At 38.7% G+C, this 21,494-nt stretch overlaps 1 protein-coding gene across 2 annotated transcripts in view; it reads right to left on the bottom strand.

The window, feature by feature from the left end:
• Positions 1–7,896: 7,896 nt before the first annotated feature.
• Positions 7,897–21,494, bottom strand: part of LOC124612474 — a 775,045-nt gene continuing 761,447 nt past the window's right edge. For both annotated transcript variants that reach the window (XM_047140706.1, XM_047140707.1), the window contains exon 11: positions 7,897–14,690. In XM_047140706.1, the coding sequence (XP_046996662.1) occupies positions 14,143–14,690 (548 nt within the window). In that variant the 3' untranslated portion in view covers positions 7,897–14,142. The remainder of the gene's footprint in view (positions 14,691–21,494) is intronic.

Below are 21,494 nucleotides of genomic sequence, written 5' to 3'. Positions count from 1 at the left end.
AGGTGTGCTTGCTTATGTAAATGAATGGCGCATCTTTCTTATTATTTTTCTGACATAGGCTGTGGCCAAAAGCTTATATGTAAGTGTCTTTTAATTGCGCCTGTCTGCAACTTAATGTGCCACCTTTATGGTAAGTAGTAATCCATCTTTTCTGAAATTGTAGGTATTTTGAATGGTCAAAAATAATACATTGAAAGAGACCACTGAGTGGCTTGCCTTACCTAATTAAAAATCCATAACCCCCCCCCCCCCCCTCAATATAACAGTTTAAGTAAGGCTCCATCCTAAATACAATCATGTAAAAGCCAGTGCAATAAAGTGCTATTCAAAAATGTTACACTAAAACTTGATCAAAGTGGAACATGTATAGTTTGGAAATCTGCCCAAACAGTACAAGTATTTCAGTCCCGACGCATTCAGTACACTTTTAATATGCTAAATTTTTGTATAAAGCAGAATGTGCCTAACACGGAAATAGAATGCAAATTTTAAGACCTAATTAATAATTCATTTTATAGTTAAAAATATTTTAACAAGATTGCAATCAAGACTGTTTTAAATTTTAATTTTAACTACTTTTATAGATCACTGAATATGTTTTCAAACATTTAAAAAATATTGTATAGTGCAGGAAAGAGCTTATACAATACTACAGTATACATAAGTTATTCATGATTCTACAAGGACACTACTTTTAACACAAACATTGTATAGTCTTGACAATGTCATTACGTGACACAAAACCAAGAAAAGAGGTTTGGTACAGAGCAGCACTGAAGGTGTGGACATCGAACTGTGCCGCTCTGTGCAACAATGAACAAGTTATAAACAGTATCATTACAGCAAAGGAAATGGTTTGCTTGTTAGCACTCTGTTGACATTTCTCATTTTTGTTACTACTGACATGCACAGGCACACACTGGAACACTGTAGCGCACCTACAAACATTCTGCTGCAATCTAAGCAGTATAAAAGGTGCTGAACATAGGTTTTAACCGGCAAGGTCAAACATTCAGAAGAACTGCATTACTTTATACCAGTTTCAGTCGACTTGTAGCACTTTAAAAAGAGAACATGATGTTGAACAAGAGGTATAAGTCGCAAACACTTACCAAAAACATTAAAAGACAAATTCTCTGTGTGCAAAATAATATTGCATTTCAAATACAGTAAAACACAATTTTTAATACTTAAAAAGCAAGAATACAATATGGAATGAATGGATGAAAGGACACGGGCAAAGGAAAAGAAAGGTGAAGAAGATGGAAATGAAGAAATTGACAGGATAGAGTGGAAATGGTTTGTAAGTGCATGGTAAAAAACTTACCTTCGCCTGGACTCATGTTGCAGAGTGAGGCACTTAAAGTCACAAAACAGATTGGAAATATTGTTATGGTATATTGATAATTACAAAAGTTGAAGATGGAAATATTGTGTTTATGGCAGCCACAGGATGGCTGCACAGTTTCAAAGCTAGAAAGCTCATCATGTGGAAAGAAGTGTGTGGGGAAGCTAAGGACATGCAGGAAAGTGTAGCAACAGAATGGAAGACAATACTTCCCACCTAACTGCAAATTATGACCCAAAACATGTTCAATGCCAATGAAATGGGGCAGATTTTTTTCATGTGCTGCTTTCAAAATTTCTAGCAATTCAAGCTGAAAAGTGCACCAGTGGAAAAATGTCCAAGGAAAGACTCAGTGTACTGCTTTGTGGACATGTGGTAGTTGTAATGAAGAAGCCACTGTTTCAAAACATTCACATGGCACAGCAATAAAAAGGTGTGGACGGTGAGTGGTCTTATGGCAAAATGGCTGGAGTCTTTCAATGCCAAAATGATAACAGGAAATCATCAAGTGCTCCTTTTCCTAGACAAATCAACCTACCACCTGAGAGTTAAGTTATCATACTTGAAATTGGCTTTGTTCCCGCCAGGTTCAATCAACTTAACACAATCCATCAACCAGTGGGTTATTTACACATTCAAGTCCAGTTTTAGGTGATTACTGATGAACTCTCTTATTTTAGTGCTGATGAAGCCAAAAGTGCATTTGCTCTTGCACAGTCAGTTTCTATCCTGGATGCAGTAATTTGGATTGGCTTGTCAGCAAGGGAAATAAAGCCCAAAACTGTTAGCAAACGCTTCAACAAAGCAAGGTTTGGAGGTCAAGAACAAGATGCTTCTGCGGCCATCGAAACTCAAAGAAACGCAACATGAATTGCTAATTAATTAAAATGCAAAACTTTTCATGAAGTGCAGATGACTACATTTGAAGTGATGACTTTCTGTCAACTCACTTCACTTTAATTCCAACAACAGATTTAATAGAAATCCACAACACAGAAAATAATTAAGGCAGAAACAACGGAAGAAGAAGAAGGGGAGCAAAATGGAGTCCCTAGGCATGGTGGTGTGAGGATCCCCTCAACATACCTCAGTCCCCTGACACCTCCAATCCTCCCACCACCTCCAACAATTAGCCCCAAAGGAGTGTCCCCTTCATCATCCAGTACCACCCTGGACTGGAACAACTGAATATATCCTTCGCCAGGGCTTTAATTGCCTATTATCATCCCTGAAATGAGGGACATCCAACCCGAGATACTTCCCACACCTCCTAAAGTAGCATTCCATTGCCCGCCCAACTTCCACAATAACCTAGTCCATAATTATGCCACTCCCAATTCCAACTCCTTGCCACAAGGATCATATCCCTGAGGGAGACATAGGTGCAAAACCTGCCCAATCCACCTACCAGCACTTCCTACTCCAGTTCTGTCACAGGTTTTTCCTACCTCATCCGTGGCCAGGCCACAAGTGAAAGCACCCATGTCATTTACCAGCTCTGCTGCAATCATTATAGGGCTTTTTATATTGGTATGACTACCAACCAGTTGTCTACCAGGATGAAAGGCCAACACCAAACTGCAACATATAGCTGAACATCACACACTTGATTTCAGTGGCTGCTTCACTACCTGAGTCATCTGGATCTTTCCCTCCACCATCAGCTTTCTGAACTGCACAAATGGGAATTACCCTTACAACACATTCTCCACTCTTGTAATTATCCCGGCCTCAACCTATGGTAACATACTCCCACACCCTCCACCCAACAGTTTCCATCTCCTCTGTCCTATCATCTCTTCCCCATTCTCATCTCCCATCCAGTTTATTTGCAGCCCTCTGCCAACACATCTGCCTGTCTTTACCTGCTCCTCTCCTTTTCTGCTCATTTTCTCCCCACCTCCCTGCCCCACAACCTCCTGACATTGCGCCTGTTGGCAGTCTAGTCCCTGCGCACTCCTCCAGACAGCGTTCGTCTCTCTCCCCACCTGTACGCTACTATCACTTCCCCTTCTCCGCCCCCTCCAGATTGCTGCTTGCATCCCATGTGATAGTTGCATTCCAGCCTGAGGTGGCAGTCGTTTGTGCGTGAGGGGTGTGTGTGTGTGTGTGTGTGTGTGTGTGTGTGTGTGTGTGTGTGTGTGTCTATTGTACAAAATAAAGTACATGAACATCTACTGTGTAGGAGTGAAGGGATGTAAACATGTGCATAATTTCAAATTTATACTTTTGTACACAATACCTGACAAATTTTATGTAGCCTAGAGAGTTTTGTGTAATCTGGAAACTTGTCCAACTTGGAAAATTATCTTAGTCCCATGTGATTCTGTTCTGAGCAAGTTTTATTGTATATATTTCCATTTCATACAGGCACTATGAACCACATGACCACAGTAATATGCTGCATTCATCTTATTGTTGACACTACCAAATAATGCAATAGTTATAACCTTCTGAAGAAAAGGACAGTAAGTGCCTGGAAATGGGTAAGGAAATAAAAAATATCTTTCATGCAACTTGTTGCTGATTATTTTGATAAAAACAACTACAGCTGCTGAAGATGGATAAAATACTAAATTGGCAGTTGTGCTACCTTACATAACTTACCTCCTTTTACTTACATTATATGTCCCAATTTTTTCTAGAAATCAAAGATAACTGTTACAGAAATATGTGATGTATCTAACAATTTCGGCGAGTGGTGTCATATCTGAACGGCAACTTGGCGCATGTGTGTGTGCATGTGCATGGGTCTTCAGATACCTGAGGAGAATTGATACATGACATGCACTGCATGTGACTGGCTGTGTAAACAGACTGCGACCAGTTGAACATAGTCAGTGTGAGAGGAAACTTCACAGCGCAGTGGAGCTCCAGTTCTGCTACAAATTGGGGAAAGACTGCAACGGGGACACATGGAATGTTGGTGCAGGTGTACGGGAGGGAAGCTGTGAGCAGAAAATGTGTTTACGAATGGTTTAAATGCTTCTGTGAAGGGAAGGAAACAACTGAGGATGAGCCATGTTCAGGCCGACCACTGACAAGCAGAACCCCCGCAAAGATCGAGAAAGTGCGATAAACTCTGGCACAAGATCAGCAACAGACTCTCAGATTGATTGCAGAGGTATTGTGCATTAACAAGGGCACAGTGCACACCATCGTCCGCGATGATTTGGGTAAGCAGGAGATCTGCTCCCGATTTGTGCCGCACAATGTGTGTGAGGATGAAGAATGTGATTCGTGCAACGAATGTGATGATGTAAACACAGCCCAGGGCAGTTTTCCGCTAAATTTAGGGGAAAATGAAGCTTCTACATCCAGCATGCCTTCTGATGTTCCAAATTCTAGCTCTATGAGATCAACAACCCGGACAACATTTGCTTCCCCCGCAAGTCAGTCAAAAACTGATACCGGGCAACCTACTGAAGAAAAAGAAACAGCAAAAGATGGGACTGTGTGGAAAATTGTATCAGTGGGTTCTAATGTAGGTCAGTAATATTTCTGCTCTTTGTGTAGAGTTTTAGTTTGTAAAATAACAAGAACAGATGTACTCATACAATATCAGTACATTACACGTTCTAAAAATACTGTTCTTTTTTCATATGTTTTTAGGTCGTCTAGAAAGTCATAACATTTTGCGGGAGAGCTCAGGACCAACATCATATGCTAAAAGGAAAATTCAAAGTGGGAAACTTCTTAGTGCTTGGCGGTTAAGTTTCAGTGCTTCCATGATGCGCCACATCAAGCACTGTACTGAAGCTGAGGCTCATTGTTGAACAAAAGACGATTCCTGGACAGTAGACACTGAAGAACTAGATGCTTTTGTTGCCATAATGTATGCAAGAGGAGTGTATGGGGGCAAAGAATTTTCCTCTCAAAAGCCTATGGTCAACAGTATGGGGTCCTCTGTTTTTCAGACAAACTATGGGACGAAACAGAGTTATCGAAATAATGAAGTATATGAGGTTTGACACCAAGTCCACTAGATCTGAATGCCTCAAGGCTGACAAATTTGCTCTTGTCTCAGATACTTGGAATGCTTTTATAGAAAACAGTGTGCCATGCTATAAAGCAGAACCTTATCTTACAGTTGATGAACAACTTTTGCCATGCCCATCCACACAACATACTGCAAGCAAGCCAGATAAGTTTGGCATAAAATTCTGGTTACTTGTAGGTGTTTCTAGTAAATACATACTGAATGACAGCTGACCAAGGCGTAGGTTAAAATGTTGTTCTTAGGCTTATGGGACCATACTTAGGCAAAAGTTTGAAAGTCACTACTGACAGTTACTTTACTTTGCTAAGCCTTGCAAACCGTCTGAGGGCAGCATCCACAACTTTAGTAGGTACTTTGAACCGTAATCGAAGGAAGGTGCCTCCTGCTGCAAAGACCAGAAAACAACCACTCCACTCGACTATTGAGTATAAAAATGATGATGGAACAACACTAACAGTTTATCAAGGGAAAACAAATGAGAATGTTTTGTTACTGAGTTCACTTCACTCTCATGTATCCCTGTCTGATAGTCAGAAGAAGACTCCTGAAACAGTGCAATTCTACAATGAAACAAAATTTGGGGTCGACATAGTTGATCAAATGACAAGGATGTACTCCACAAAAGCCAGTACAAGACGTTGGCCAATGCATGTATTTTACATCATCCTTGATTTGGCTGCCGTAAATTCCTGAGTGTTGTGTAAGGAAGTGGCTGGTATGCGACTTAGCAGGCAGAAGTATATTTTTGATTTGTGTGAAGAGCTTCAAGCGCAGTGTGTATCATCAAGAAATAAAGAGCCAGACCAGAATCATGCAGACACTAAAGGCGGACCACAGAGGGCAACTAAGAGAGAGAAGTGTAAAATTCATACCTCATGTAAAGGAAACCATACTGCTACTGTTTGTTCAGGTTGTGAGAAAGCAGTATGTGGCAAATGTGAGAAGAGGAGTGTGGTGCGATTAGTGCAGCAGTAAACTACGGTAGAGAGAGAGAGAGAATGTATTTATTGTATTAATAAAAATCAACAAAAGCAATGTGTGTGTGTTACATTCCATTACCTATCGCAATCTGATCAAATAAACATGGGGCCAATTAGGCCCTGTCAGTCCTTGTAGGTAGTAGCCTGCTTGCGGTCCTCCTAGTGTTAATAGATTAAAAGATGCAATGAAACACTGTAGTGTGAGCAAGCGAACTGTATTTTCCAAAATAAGAGCAGCAGTGTGCTATGTTGTTCTGTGGTATTCACTTCATATAGTGTGTGTACAGACTAGCAGGTTTCTTTGTAACTGAAACCCACAAGTTACATTCTCACACATAATCAAGTACACCATTTGGCACATATTGCTATGTTTTCTCTTTCCTCTGACATTGCTCTTGGGATGACAGAAAGTTATCCTGAGTAATGCTGAACAATTCAACAATATGTTAACAATTTTCTTCACTGTAAACCTGAAAACACTCCAGCTCTCACATGTGTGACTTTCACAAAGTAATGCATAATTCATATGGCTACTATGTGATGAGAAACCCCTGTATGTCATTTCCAGATACATTTACTGCCCGTGTGCTCAACAGATTTATCTCTATCAGATTACTTCACACACAATTCAGGGAAGGATCTACATAAATTAACAACACAACTGTTGAACTGATACAGGCCACTCAGAGGTACAATTACTCATCACCATCTTGTACAGCAGGGTCTGCTTGGAGCACAAACCTCTTCAACTCTGATATTCCCACCACCCCTCTGTCGCTACTCTGGCCTAGTCTTCTCCTCTCCTCTGAATACTCATTTCCACGTCTTTTAACCAACTTTTACTTGGCCTTCCCCTCTTACTTTTGTGTAAGTACTACATAAACTTCTAAGTAAATTATTCAGATTATTCATATCCTTTAAGAATTAATCATCATTGAAATGTCTCCGCCCCACACAAAAACAATGAAATGAGTATTTGTATGTCAAAACTTCAAATTAATTTCTCTGTGCTGTATTCATGTTATATAGATTGTTCCAAATGGACACAAATATATCCATTACAAAGCTTAACACAGAATGGAGGGAAAACAATTACAGATGTAAACAAACTCTTGAATCCTCCACTGAAAAATAAACATTGATATGCATACAACATTGTGTACAGCACTGTACAACAAATGAGAGTTTCTTTTTTTCTTTCATTATTGACTGGATACTGATTAACAGCAGAGCAGTGTGTATTACACTTTCATTTTCTTTGGCAGCATCTACCAGTGTGCTACTGTGCACGTAAATCACACAATATTTCATAATTTATGTTCTCTTTAATGTATGGTTTTACAATTCACTGGAGCATAAAAGGAGTATTCTTCTGTAACAATTACTGCTTCAATTACAAACTAAATTGTTGCTGGTATGGTGGATTTTCACAAAAGGAATTTGTCTACTTCCAAGGAATTTTTAAAGTTATGATACATGAATATTAACTTTCAGTAAAGTGAAGCAAGATTCTGGGGTAAAGAAATGGAAAGAGTCATGAAGATTCATTGCAGAAGAGAAGCACAAGATAAATGCTTATTTTCCATGTATTTTCATTTGTCATTACAATAAAAAAATGATATAACTCAGACAGACAAAAATAATCTTGTACTTGAAAATAAAACAATAAAATAAAGAGATACATCATTTGCCTCCTGAGAATGCAATGTTAATTTTTACCACCAAACGTAGATCTCACAGGTGCCTCATGTTAAAATTGCCATCAGTCTAGTAACCTCTTCATACATCATTTTGATCTGTGCATTGTAAGGCAAATAACTCATAAATTAAGTTTGCTTACTCACTTTTACCCATTATGGACTTTATTATAGTTGCAGAGATAAAAAATAATAATATCTGACATTAAGCGACTAATTTTGACTTTTGTGTAGAAAGGGAAGGACACGACAAAGTTAAAATAATATTGAAAAATTAGAAAAGCATCAACACATCTTACAAACAAAACAATATTATACAATGCTTTGGTGCAAGAATTTGGAAGCACGTCTGCATAACAGAGCAACATATAAGAGCATAAAGAGCATCATGTAATTTATTTGTGATGAGAGTGAGTAGTAATACAGCATGATACCTCTGCGAAATTAACCTTGTTGTATGAAAGTAGTGTTTAATTCATTTAGTTTTGTTACACAAGTTTGAGATTTTCTCAGTTACCTGGCTGATACTTGTAACACAAAGCTGTTTTGTCCAAAACAAATCCAGAATTAAAGCAGGCTCTGCATAATGGGTACTGTAGACATAGAGCTTAAAAGTCCAAAACAAGTTAATTGACTCCCAGTGACAACCAAAAGGCACTGATAAGAAAATACGGTCCTCTGAACAATTACATGCATCCACAGTTTACTTTCACATGTGACAGACAGGCAACGTATTAAATGGTATGAAAATTTAAATGATAAATGCCGGATGTTTATATGACATGTATCAAATGATTTTTAAGATGTTATAGTCTTCAGTGCTGTGTTCATTAGAATACTGGAACAAAGAAAAGTCGGTTATAGAAAGAAATATGTTGTTACAAGATACTCTGAAAGTCTCAACCTGTTGAGACATCAGAGATGATATGTAATCTCTGTTACGTGGAATAAAGAAAGGACAGTTACATTTTACTCACTTTTTAAGGATTCAGCACACAACATTGATACACTTAAATATCATTCTTGTGACATACAATTTTTTGCCTACAATTCAATTGGCTTTCTCACCATAAAAAAAGTACACAATACACTTGCACTGTTAAAAAGACAAACCGAGTGTCATTCTGAAGACAGATATGCATTTGGTGCTTATGAATAATTTCTGTTGCCATGTGTGCTTCCGGTTACCTAAAGTGTTTGTAACTGTTTGCCAACTTTATGCTGTAATGATATATGTTGCTGCTAATGTCCACTTATAGATCCTATCCTTGCATTAAATAAACAAATGCAGTAAAATTATATTTTAAATTTCTTTTGCTTCACAGAGTTATCAATACAATGGATTTTGTCACATTTCACTGAATATTTTAAATGAGTTGTATATTAGGTTGTGGGGTAAGTAAGGTGTTGTGAGTATCATAAATTTCTATCAGAACAAGATTCAGTCACTCGCTAACAGTAAAGCATATTAACAAGTGCTTGAAGAGTACTGAATTTGTATTTTCAGTAATTATGTGTGTGTGTGTGTTACTTTTAATCAGTCTTCTCTTTGATTTCTGAAAGTTTGTAAGGTGAGACATAAGCTGGTGTTCTGTTGTGTTCACTTTGCATCACAGTCTTCTATTCAATAGATCCACATATTTCAATGTGGAATACACACTTACCCAGACAGGTGTTTTGTGTATTTTGATGCATATCCTACCAGAAGCTTATGACCTTGGAATCATTCTATATTGTGCTGACTTGCCTTTAAAAAATTGCTACTATTTATTTTGTTGGGAGAGAGTTGTGCAATGTCTTTATTCCACGTGCACAGTGATGCAATGAATAAGAAAACAAATCAAACTTAATAAAGTGCCCTCACAGTACTATGATCATTATCCATAATGACAAAGTTGATCATTAGGAAATGAGCCTGTCTTAAATAATATCCAGCATCTTTCTTTACTTGTTCACAAATCAGATACAGAAATGGTATATATACATGTCACTTAAAAAAACTTTCATTCCAGTAACCAGAATGAGCACAATGTTTTATCATGGAAAACAAAAATCAATATGTGTTTAACTGCTACATAGCAGTCTTGTACACATGTATTCATTCTCCTAATTCTTTTTACACATTATCTGATAAGTTACAAAAAATCTATAACCCATTAAGTATTACGTATCTATGTTTTCCCTCCACACTATAATTACATACAAAAAATACACAGTTTCAACCACAACAATTCACTAAGGACACTTTACTGAGTAACATTCATTGTATGAACATTCCTAATACTAATACTATTAATATTTGATGCCTCCTGCAACAGAAATCAAAGTATAAAAAAGTAGATAACAATTCCCCATATTTAAAACTGTAATACCCTTAATAGAATTTTATCATTCTTAGGCTGCTTCTTATAATACTGTGAAATAAACTGTTTACTGTTATGGAATGGCAAGAAGTAAATAATCTTCCTTCAGGTTTTTCTGCACTAAATGTGCAAACTTTGATTGTGGAGACCACTTATTGTTTTCTGTTATCATATCAATATTCAGTCTGCATACCTGAGGAAAAGTGAAACCATCCACCAAATGATATGCTCAGGAGTCCAACAAATAACCAGTTTATACTAAAACAACATACCTTCTGACAAATTTAAACGTTCTAAAAATAATAATAATAATAAATACAGTTCCAGTAATAAATAGTAGTGTATAAGTTTTGTATGTTTCTTTATAGTAACTGTTGTTTAATATTTTGAAATCTTACTCTGTTTTCATTTACAATAAAATATTTATAACCAACAATGAACCTAAGAACACTGTTGCAAAAACTATGAAACTATATCTTACTAAGTTTTAAATATTAATCTTAATAACAGGCCACAACTGTTATTAAAAGTAGACTCAGCACTCTCTTTTATTCAGCAAGAAACTGATCAGTAATTCTAAAAATTTTGGAACAGTAATGAACAACAGTCCTACCGAGCCTCTTGCAAATATTTATGCATTATCCAAACAACACGTTACACATTAAATTCTCCCTCAAGTGGAAAAAAATCAACCATGTAGTCCAATTCAAAACTGCAAAACTTGAAAGATGAAGGCATTTGAGACTATAACAAATGGCATAAGGTATGAGAAGTGCTGAGTGAAAAACATCTGCTCCAATTCCTAAGGTCAATTATTTCTAAATTTCCAAATTCAGTTTTAAGTTTTCATGATGCTATTGATTTAGGCACAATCTTTGCATTTAGTCAGAATGGCCTTTCCAATTTTTTGTACAGTTGTGGGTTGGTAAGGTCAACTATTAATCAATGTATCCCAAGACAATCAATATTACAAAACTTTTAGTGAACACTTGGAAACACAGCACAAGTTAACAAAATCTCTCCTCTTTCACAAGACAAAAAGACTGAACGTAATACTATGATGTGTTAATTGGAGTAATACAAGGTGAAATTGTGCTCAAATCTGTCATATTTTGTTAATGGTCAGAATTATATCCTAGAAGTCTGGAAACTTTAAGACTGAAACTAATTAAGTACAATTATAGTCAATTCTACAGTATCAATTAAGTACTATTCATTTTATCACTAATCATAACAATGATTAATACTGTTGATAACAAAAACTACTGCAAAGAAAAAGCAGAGCCTACACAAATACCTAGAAACATTTAAACAGCCTTTATTCCAGCTGCAATAATACACTTATTTCACAAGAGGAACTGCCTTTAGTGTCCGTATTTGCTTCATGGAAAAATGTTTCTCTTTCATTTATAGCAATGAACAGATATGATTATTAAATAAAACAACATATCAGATCACACTTTTAAAAAACAGAGGAAAATTTCAAATAACAGAGTAAAATTATCTTTTGTTTCCAAAACAGGGACAACATCAAAATAGGAATGAAAGAGATCCTGACATTTGAATCGTATAAAAGGAAAATTATTTATTTAATAAACAGAGAGACTGCATAATATTAGGCATGTCAAACTTAAAAATGCATTCTGCTACTGAGCAAACTTTAAATTGCTGGTGGAGAGAGTGTCTTAAAAATTAGAGTAAAAAAACTCAGGTAGTCTTTTCTGTGTAACATGAAAATTTTTTCATGGAATTAACACAGTCTTTGCTCTCATAAAAGATCATGATACCCATTCACTTATTTGTAAACAGACCTGCAAGGACATTGGGCCTGAATATGACAGTGCCAGTAAACTGTAAACCTCATATTTCAGTAATACACTTTGGGACAAAATATTTTTATTAAATCCACCAGACTAGAAGCAGACAACGCCAATTGTTTGCTGTACACACAAAGGAGTAAAACTTCACTTAACCAGCTCTATGGAACACTAGCTTATAGGGACTGACAAAATGTCACACTTTCTCATCATTCTTATCCCATAAATGAACCTCATCCGATTCCAGCAAAAATTTCCCAGTTTAAATACCTGAACACAGTGGGAAGTGCTGTGTAACACACTGAGAAAATGATTATGCATAATACTCAAATAACAATGCTCAAATAACAAATCCCAAAACCACGACAGTACAATCCTATTCCAACCTGGATTTGCAGATAGGCCTATCTAAGGAATCTTTTTTCCTTCTAATTAGGGGGCTTGGCACAAATTCACGTATTGGGGAACAACAAACTCTCCAATCAACATTACACACTCTGCTACTGCAAATCAAACTCTTTCCCAGTCATACTAAGAAATACCTGTCATATTAATAATGAGTCGGTGTTCACACTCTCAAAAGTACATACCTGATTCATTCGAAAAAACTGATTCTGCAGGCAAAATAACTACCACTGAACCAATTATGCACTGTGACAGTCAGTACAGGGTTGAGTCAAAAAGGACTTAACAACTTTGGAATGATATAGAAATTTATTGAGATCACTTACAGAATCGGTAGATGAGTCAGTTTGTAGCAAACAACCTCAAGTTACAGTTAAAATGGCTACTTTCACTGGTTTGGAGTGTGCTCGCAGTGTGTTTTGGTTTCATGAAACAAATCCTGCAACAGCTGTTCCACAGATCAATGATGACATGGGATGGTCTACCCCAGAAAGACAGTTCATCACTTCATTTCCCCATGAAAGTTCAACATTTCCTTGATAATTGCTTCCCAGGTCAGTGCACTGGCCTCGAAGGGCCAATCGCATGGCCAACTCACTCCCCACACTCGACACCACTGGATTTCTTTCTCTGGGGTTTCATTAAAGACTGTGTATATGTTCCCCCACCACCAAACAATTTTGCCTGTCCGAAAAATCAAATTTACGCTTCAGCTGTGTAAGTTATGCCAGATCTGCTGCAACGAGTGTGGAAGACACTGATTACCAGTGGGATCTTTGCCACATCACTAATGGTAATCACACCAAACCAAAATGACACTTGACACTCTTACATGAAACTTGAGGTTGTTTGCTACAAAATGACATCTACCAATTCTGTAAGTTATCTCGATAAATTTTTATATCGTTCCAAAGTTCTAAAGTCCTTTTTGACTCATCTTGTATGTAACTGTGTAACTTTAGCAATCAGACATGCAAAGAATATTAGGCGCATCCAAACAGTCAATGTCCTTACAGGTCTGTCCACATGAAAGGAAATGAGGGAGAGTACTTCAAAGTCTACACTATCTTTTACAGACGAAAAGAACTTTCTTTCCATTGGAGCAGGATGTAACTGCAGTAGTTATTACTTATCACACAGTGGCCATTGAAAAAAGAATACCACACTGAAAAACAGCATCTGTGTGAAAAATCAAGGCATTCTGGCAAGTATGTGATCCTTTTTTCCAATTTGCTACTGGTAAAGAGCCTGCATTGGTAAATTTATGTTGTGTCTCAACGGATGCCTCCACTTAGCACCTGACCATTTCTTTACGGGGATGAACCATTGATGGCAAAGCAGACATGAGAATGGAGTACACTGATATGTTACCAGCATCTTAGATCTTCCACTGGAGCCATCAAATATCCTGCCCAAAACACCCAGCACATGTCATTATTTCAATATGCTGACAATCTGATACCAATTTACTGTTTCACCCACATTCCTCTGATTGGAAGGTGCAAAATTCTGTGTGGTGGGCTAGTAGGCTCTTACCTCTTTGAGACCTTATTAATGAGTTTGCGAAATGACGAGGTCCACTTGGAGCGATGCAGGGCGGGAGGACGATCAGAGCCATCATGCACAGCATGGAGTGACCTGTGGCCCACAGACAGTGCTCCTGCACTGTGTCCACTCGTCTCAAATAGTTCTGACGAAAAGCCCGAGTCAGATGAGAAGGCCCTCGCCCCACCTCCCGAGCTGCCCACTCCTGCAACACTGACACCGTTGCCACCACCGGGGTCAGCAGAAGACGCAGAAGTCAAAGATACATCAGCAGGCACCGAGGCCGAGCAGCGCCGACGTGGATGGTGCTGTTGGCGGCTGCGGTGTAAGCAACAGTGTCGTCCACGTGGGAAGCCGTCAAAAAAGTCATCACAACCACGGCCCGAGTCACTGCCAGAGTCGTCGTCACCTTCGTCTTCTGAGCTAGCTTCGTCAATGTAAGAGATATAGCCGGCGCTGGTACCAGCAACACCCGCTACATCAGAGCACGGTGTGGCCGCACACGATGACACTGTCTCCGATAGTCCCGCAGCTACTGCAAGAACACACATTCAGAGTAAACAAATTATTAATGCCGTGTCTGGCAAAATAAATACACTAACTAAATTAAAACTGTTATCTCATTCCATCAAAGATCACCACATAAATAATACTGATTGGTCAGCCTACATTCTAAGAGAGGGGAAAAGTCAACAGGAAGTACCAACGACTAGAATAGGCAAGGAGATTCAGACAAAAGAATAAGAAAGCTGACAATGTAAGGAAAAGATTGTTACTCACCATAAAGGTGATACACCGAGTTGCAGACAGGCACAACAAAAGACAGTTACACATTTAGCTTTTGGCCAAAGCCTTCTTCAGAAAAGGAAACACACACACATTTATTCACACGAGCAATCACAACTCATGTAAACACAACTGCCATTTCTGGCAGCTCAGATTGGAATGCAGCTATCACGTATAATGGAAGCAGCAATCTGGAGGGGATGAGGAAGGGATAGCAGGGTATGGGTGTGGGGAGAGAAGAGCACTGTCTAGCGGTGTGTGCAGCGACTAGACGTCCAACATGTGCAGCATTGGGAGGCTGTGGGGTAGGGAGGTGAGGAGGGGGTTGGGGAATGGAGAGCGAAAAAGGAGAGGAGCAGGGAAGTGGGAAGATGAGCTGGTGCGTTGGCAGAGGGTAGCACACAATGATGGTGAGGGGATGAGAATAAGGAGGTGTTGACACGATAGAGGGAGCTGTAAGGTGGAGGGGCGGGGGACAGTACATTACTGTACTGTCCCCACACCTTCCATTGAACAGTTTCCGCCATTCTGTCAAGTCACCTTCTTCTTATTCTCGTCCCCTCACCCTCTTTGTGCGCCAATCTGTCTTCCTGTCTGCTACTCAATGTGTTGTTTTCACAGTGAGTAGCAATCTATCTTTTCCTTACATTACCAATATTCCAACCTGGAGTTTCCATTGTTTAATAAGAAAGCTGAGTTAAGTACAGTACCTAAAAAAAATACACAGAATTCACATGTAAAAATGCTTTATATTGGCAGGATTGTATTTGTACTGTCTCCATGAACAGAGAATCGTATTAACTTGAGTTGATCTGGAAGTATCACTATTTGCAAAAGTTAAGTTCAAAGTGCCCAAAAATACCACTGATATTTACAAATTTTTCAGTTTTCCCATCTATAATGTACCATAAACAAAAGTATATGCTTTCTACTGAACAAGTCAACAGTTGCCTTATAAAAGAAAAGCATTATCCTTCCTCATACAGCTATCTAAATGTGTCATTTAGACACAACATAGAAATTGTATAACTACACAGTGAGTAAGTATTTTTACTTATAAATTAAGTTGCAACCACCTAAAATCAGAATACACTAAAATATTAAGAACTGACTTACATTCAATTCCAAATTATAGCATATACACTTTCCATGTTTTAATTCCTAATTGAAAATCCTTTTTGTAAACAGACGATGTGACCAGTAATAAGAAGCTACTTTGACACAAACACAATGTGACCTAACCAAGTTAAAACCAAGCTGTTTAAAATAAGAAGAATTTTATGAGCAATCTGGTGGTGTTGTCATAGGTCCACCCTTGACATCACTAGCAGCTGAAATTTATACGGAACGTTTTGAACATGCACCTCTAAAGCCTTCTTGTTGGCTCCACAATGTGGATGATACATCGATTCCACTATTTCTTAAATGAGATTTACTATAAAATCAACTTCACTTTCAAGGCAGAGAGTGAGGTTGGTCTCCCATTTCTAGACGTTTTGGTATATAGAGGATCTGACAACATTCTAGGTATGCAAAGTGTATAGACAGCTAAGTGACACAAATAGGTATTTCAACGCCACTTCGCAAAAGCACCCAGCCCGGAAGAGAGCAGTGCTCAACAATGTCTTCAATACCAGTTACAATAACAACTTGGAATTGAGTTTGATTTCATTAAGAACATACTGATGGCCAACGACTAAAGTGGTTTGTCCTTTGACAGGGTTTCCACGTGAAATATTAATTATGTTAATATGAAGAACAAGGAAATGTCTTTTTTACTATGAAGCTGCTGACCACATCAGCAGAATTCCACACATATAAAAAAAGTTTTGCATCACCTCGGTTCCGAGAGTTCCGGAACCTGTACAGAAAATTGGAATAGAGACCAACATAAACATCATTTCTGTCCTTTTTACTGCTCATGAAAATCACACATTGCACCATATAGCGAGACCTTCAGAGGTGGTGGTCCAATACCCAGTAGCACGTCCTCTTGCATTGATGCAAGCCTGTAGTTGTCATTGCATACTACCCACAAGTTCATCAAGGCACTGTTGGCCCAGATTGTCCCACTCCTCAACAGCGATTCGGCGTAGATCCCTCAGAGGGGTTGGTGGGTTGCGTCATCCATAAACAGCCCTTTTCAATCTATCCCAAGCATGTTCAATAGGATTCATGTCTGGAGAACATGCTGGCCACTCTAGTTGAGTGATGTCGTTATCCTGAAGGAAGTCATTCATGAGATGTGCACTATGGGGGTGCAAATTGTCACCGATGAAGACGAATGCCTTGCCAATATGCTGCTGATACGGTTGCACTATCGATAGGAGGATGGCATTCATATCGTACAGCCATTACGGCGACTTCCATGACCACCAGCGGCATACGTCAGCCCCACATAATGCCACCCAAAAACAGCTGGGAACCTCCATCTCGATGCACTCGCCGGGCAGTATGTCTAAGGCGTTCAGCCTGACCGAGTTGCCTCCAAACACATCTCTGACAATTGTCTGGTTGAAGGCATATGCGACACTCATTGGTGAAGAGAATGTGATGCCAATCCTGAGCAGTCCATTCGGAATGTTGTTGGGCCCATCAGAACCGCGCTGCTTGGTGTCATGGTTGCAAAGATGGACGTCGAGAGTGAAGTTGCGCATCATGCAGCCTACTGCACACAGTTGGAGTTGTAACACAATGTTCTGTAGCTACACGAAAAGCATTATTCAACATGGTGCCATTGCCGTCAGGGTTCCTCCGAGCCATAATCTATAGGTAGCGGTCATCCACTGCACTAGCAGCCCTTGGGAGGCCTGAGCGAGGGATGTCTCGACAGTTCCTGTCTCTCTGTATCTTGTCCATGTTGAACAACATCGCTTTAGTTCACTCTGAGATGCCTGGACACTTCCCTTGTTGAGAGCCCTTCCTGGCGCAAAGTAGCACTGTAGATACTATCGAACCATGGTATTGACCACCTAGGTATGGTTGAACTACAGACAACACAAACTGTGTACCTCCTTCCTGGTGGAATGACTGGAAGTGATCTGCTGTCAACAACCCCCCCCCCCCCCCCCCCCCCCCCTCCGCCGTCTAACAGGGGCTGCCTATGCATGCTTGTTTACCTCTTTGGACAGGTTTAGTGACATCTATTAACAGTCAAAGGGCCCGTATCTGTGATGATATAATATCCACAGTCAACGTCTTTCTTCAGGAGATCTGGGAACCAGGGTGATGCAACACTTTTTTTTATGTGTGTATCAAAATATGGTATACAGTCCACTCTCTTCAGTCAGAACAAAATACAAGACTCTTTCTGAAACAAAACAGGTAGACCTGATTAAAGTGCACTGCGAGAGTCTATGAAATGACATACGACTGTGACAGAATGTATAGAGGCAAAATGCAGTTAAAATTAAGTGTCAATCTGTGGCTAAGACAATGATTTCAACAGTGTTCATGTACTGGCCAAGGAAACTAACATTTATAGAAGAGAAGTCCAAGAAGTAATGGAATTCCCATGGGTCTAAGTTCAAGAGAGAGGAGGGTATATGTTTCCAGCTTCTTGGCTTCCTGCCATCAAAGAAGTGAATACGCAGCCACAGTGCACGAGGAACACAAACAACATAAAGGAAACCACCTCCATGGGAAATAATATTTTTTGTAAGCATTTCCCCTTCTTGCTCTGCCTGTTTCAATTCTATACAATGACGACGGATCACCAACTGTAGCCAGAAGACTTTTAACCAATAACTCTTTTTCAGCTTAAGACCAGGAAAACTCCCTTTCTATCCAATGACAATGGCCTGCCAATGGTTGCAACAGGAATTTTACATAATAAAGCCATTTCTTCAGAATGAGAATGTTTAGCTAAATGTGAATGCCGCAAGATCCTGAAGAAAAGCCACAGCAGATGGACACAAAGTGAACCATGGAGGGAAACATGGCATGGCCTAACAACTTCGAAGATTTTACCTTCTATGACAACAGCCATGAAAGTCTGTAGACTTATACAAACAAATGTTACAGATACAGGTCAGTGTCATAAGAATGTAATACATCATCAGGATAACAAGAATATAATATAGGTACATCATGTTCTGGGCTTAAGTGACTCCCACACCAGAGTTAGTTAGGCTAATTAAAAAATTACACAAAATTTAACATGCCATAATACTGGCACAGTTATCAAAGTAGAAGGAAACAGATTTCTGAGACTGAAGGTATATGGCTAACTCTCATAGGCAGCAGAAATTCATAATCTCCTGCAATAGCTGCATGCAGCTACCTTTATGATTAGAACATGACCCACAGCCAGATATTTATTTTGCATGCATAAATGGGGTAACTAGTCTGGAGGTTCTACCTTTTTTGTTCACCTGCATTAGAAATAGATAAGTTAGAAACACACTGAAGATAGCACACTGAAACATTTATGGGTAAGAAAGGTTGCATAAACCAGAATGTCCATACCAGTTTCTTTACTTTTTCTTTTTGTAAACATGGAACTCAAGAGGTAAAACATGACTGTCTGCATACATCGTTGTTTTTTGTCACTTTTCTAAGTTCACAACTTCTGTGTCAAAACCAACAGCCTCCCTATTGATTTTTAAACATGCATCAATAAATGCAGGACCATGTGTGAAATTCCTGTATCATTTAGCAGTGGCATGTTCATTGAATGGGTTTTTACATCCATATAACCACAAGTGAACTGGGAACAGACAAGATGGATACACAAAAATTGTCTGGCTTGTATATATCCAGCACTCTATTGCTAAGAAAACTATACAGCAAGAGTCAAGACACCCGGGCGCTTGCTATGACAGGAGGGCTACATGGATCTCTCCCTCTACACTATTTTCCTTGAACTCTAGAGATTATTCTCAAAGTGAAAGTCGCATAGTACCTACTGATGTATTTTATACGCACTCCTACTCTCGCTGGTGTCTTTTCCTTCCTTTGTGCCTCTCATGGTCAACAGACAAGATGGATCCCTCTAAGCCTGTGATCTGGGTGACCCAACCTCCTCCAATCACTTCTCTTTTTTTCTGCTGCATAGAAGCATGGAACATCAACATTTCTGCAGCAAGAAGACTGAGTTACACTCAAGCACACACACAAGATGAGACCCAGTCACATAGCTAAACGTACTGACTGTGGTCATGTTTTAAATAGATCCTCATCCAAAGAGAAAAAAAGGCTTTTTTAACTGATCCAGTCATCATAATTTGAGTTTTTCCAAATTATTTCATATGAATTCCATGATTAAGTAATTCCTTACATTGCATGTGTATAATTATTACTACTGCTACAATAAACAGCTCATTGTGAGTGGAAAATCACTTGAAATACACCATCAGTGTGATTTTTGCTCAGAAGAAAGTGTGGATGAACAGAGAAATGTTCTCATTGTGGTTACATGAAACATGTATACCAGCAGTCTACCCTCTCAATAATCTGGTCCACTTCTGACATAGCTCAAGAAGAAATGATGTGCAAACCAATGAACTATCATGTGCAGCTATGTTGTTAGTTAATAACATAGTTAAACAATGTTACACATATTTGAAATTATAGCTTTCATTACAGTTCAGTTTTATGGCTTCTAAAAGGAAAACACGTTATGCTAGTAGACCCCAAGCAAAAACTGGAAATTCTAGATTAGTTGAACTGAGGTTCATTCTAGAAAGCCATTGCTGTTGGGTATAATGTTTGATGAGCAACTATTTATGACATCAAAAAGAAAGATGGTTTTATTTGACAGTATGTAATTCAAATGAAGAGCAAGTTGGGAAAATGGAAGGTCATGCAAACGGGTGAAAATGAAGAACTGGACATAGTTCTTTGCAGATGGTTCACACAACAAAGCAGTAAGAGAATTCCACTGGACCAGTAATAAAGGAAACAGCAATTGTATTTAACAAAGAACTAGGCAGGAGAAACTTGTTTGTACCAAGCAGAGGCTGCCTATCAAACTGTGAAAAACGACATGGCACGTGGCAGCTGACATCACTGGGGAAAGTTGATCAACTATCAAAAAAGATGCAGAAAGGTTTGTAAAGAAGATACGGAAGATAACAGATGCAGCAAATTTACCTGCTGATACTTTGTACGGTGCTGATGAAACCAGCCTCTTATAGAAGACACTTCTTTCAAAGCACGAACGAGGAGAATGTTTGCAGGTACAAACAACAGAAAGTGTGTATTTTGTAATGCAAATTGGAGTCATGAACTACTGTTCATTGTGAGTGGAAAATCACTGTGATCTGAACACAAATCTTATACTAGCTGGCCACCAACATAGTTAGAAAATGCTTTCCTCCAGAACTCTAGCTGCAACAGTTCTAATCATTAGTTCTTCTAGTTCTTGGAAAATATTATATTGTGGGCCTGAAATGTAAAATAGAACTTCTTATTTTCAAGTGTTTAATAATAACACCTGGTTCATCATTATATTTGACCTTGTTTTATTTTCAAGAACAGAGACGTAGTGACTGAAACCATTTCGCACAGGAGTTACTTGCAAGATGCTCACAAATATAGTGTTATGTAGGTA

This window comes from Schistocerca americana, chromosome 4 (genome assembly GCF_021461395.2).
Source record: "Schistocerca americana isolate TAMUIC-IGC-003095 chromosome 4, iqSchAmer2.1, whole genome shotgun sequence".
Lineage (NCBI taxonomy): Eukaryota > Metazoa > Arthropoda > Insecta > Orthoptera > Acrididae > Schistocerca > Schistocerca americana.
The sequence above is the reverse complement of the archived record's forward strand: the minus strand, read 5'-3'. Positions and strand labels throughout refer to the sequence as shown.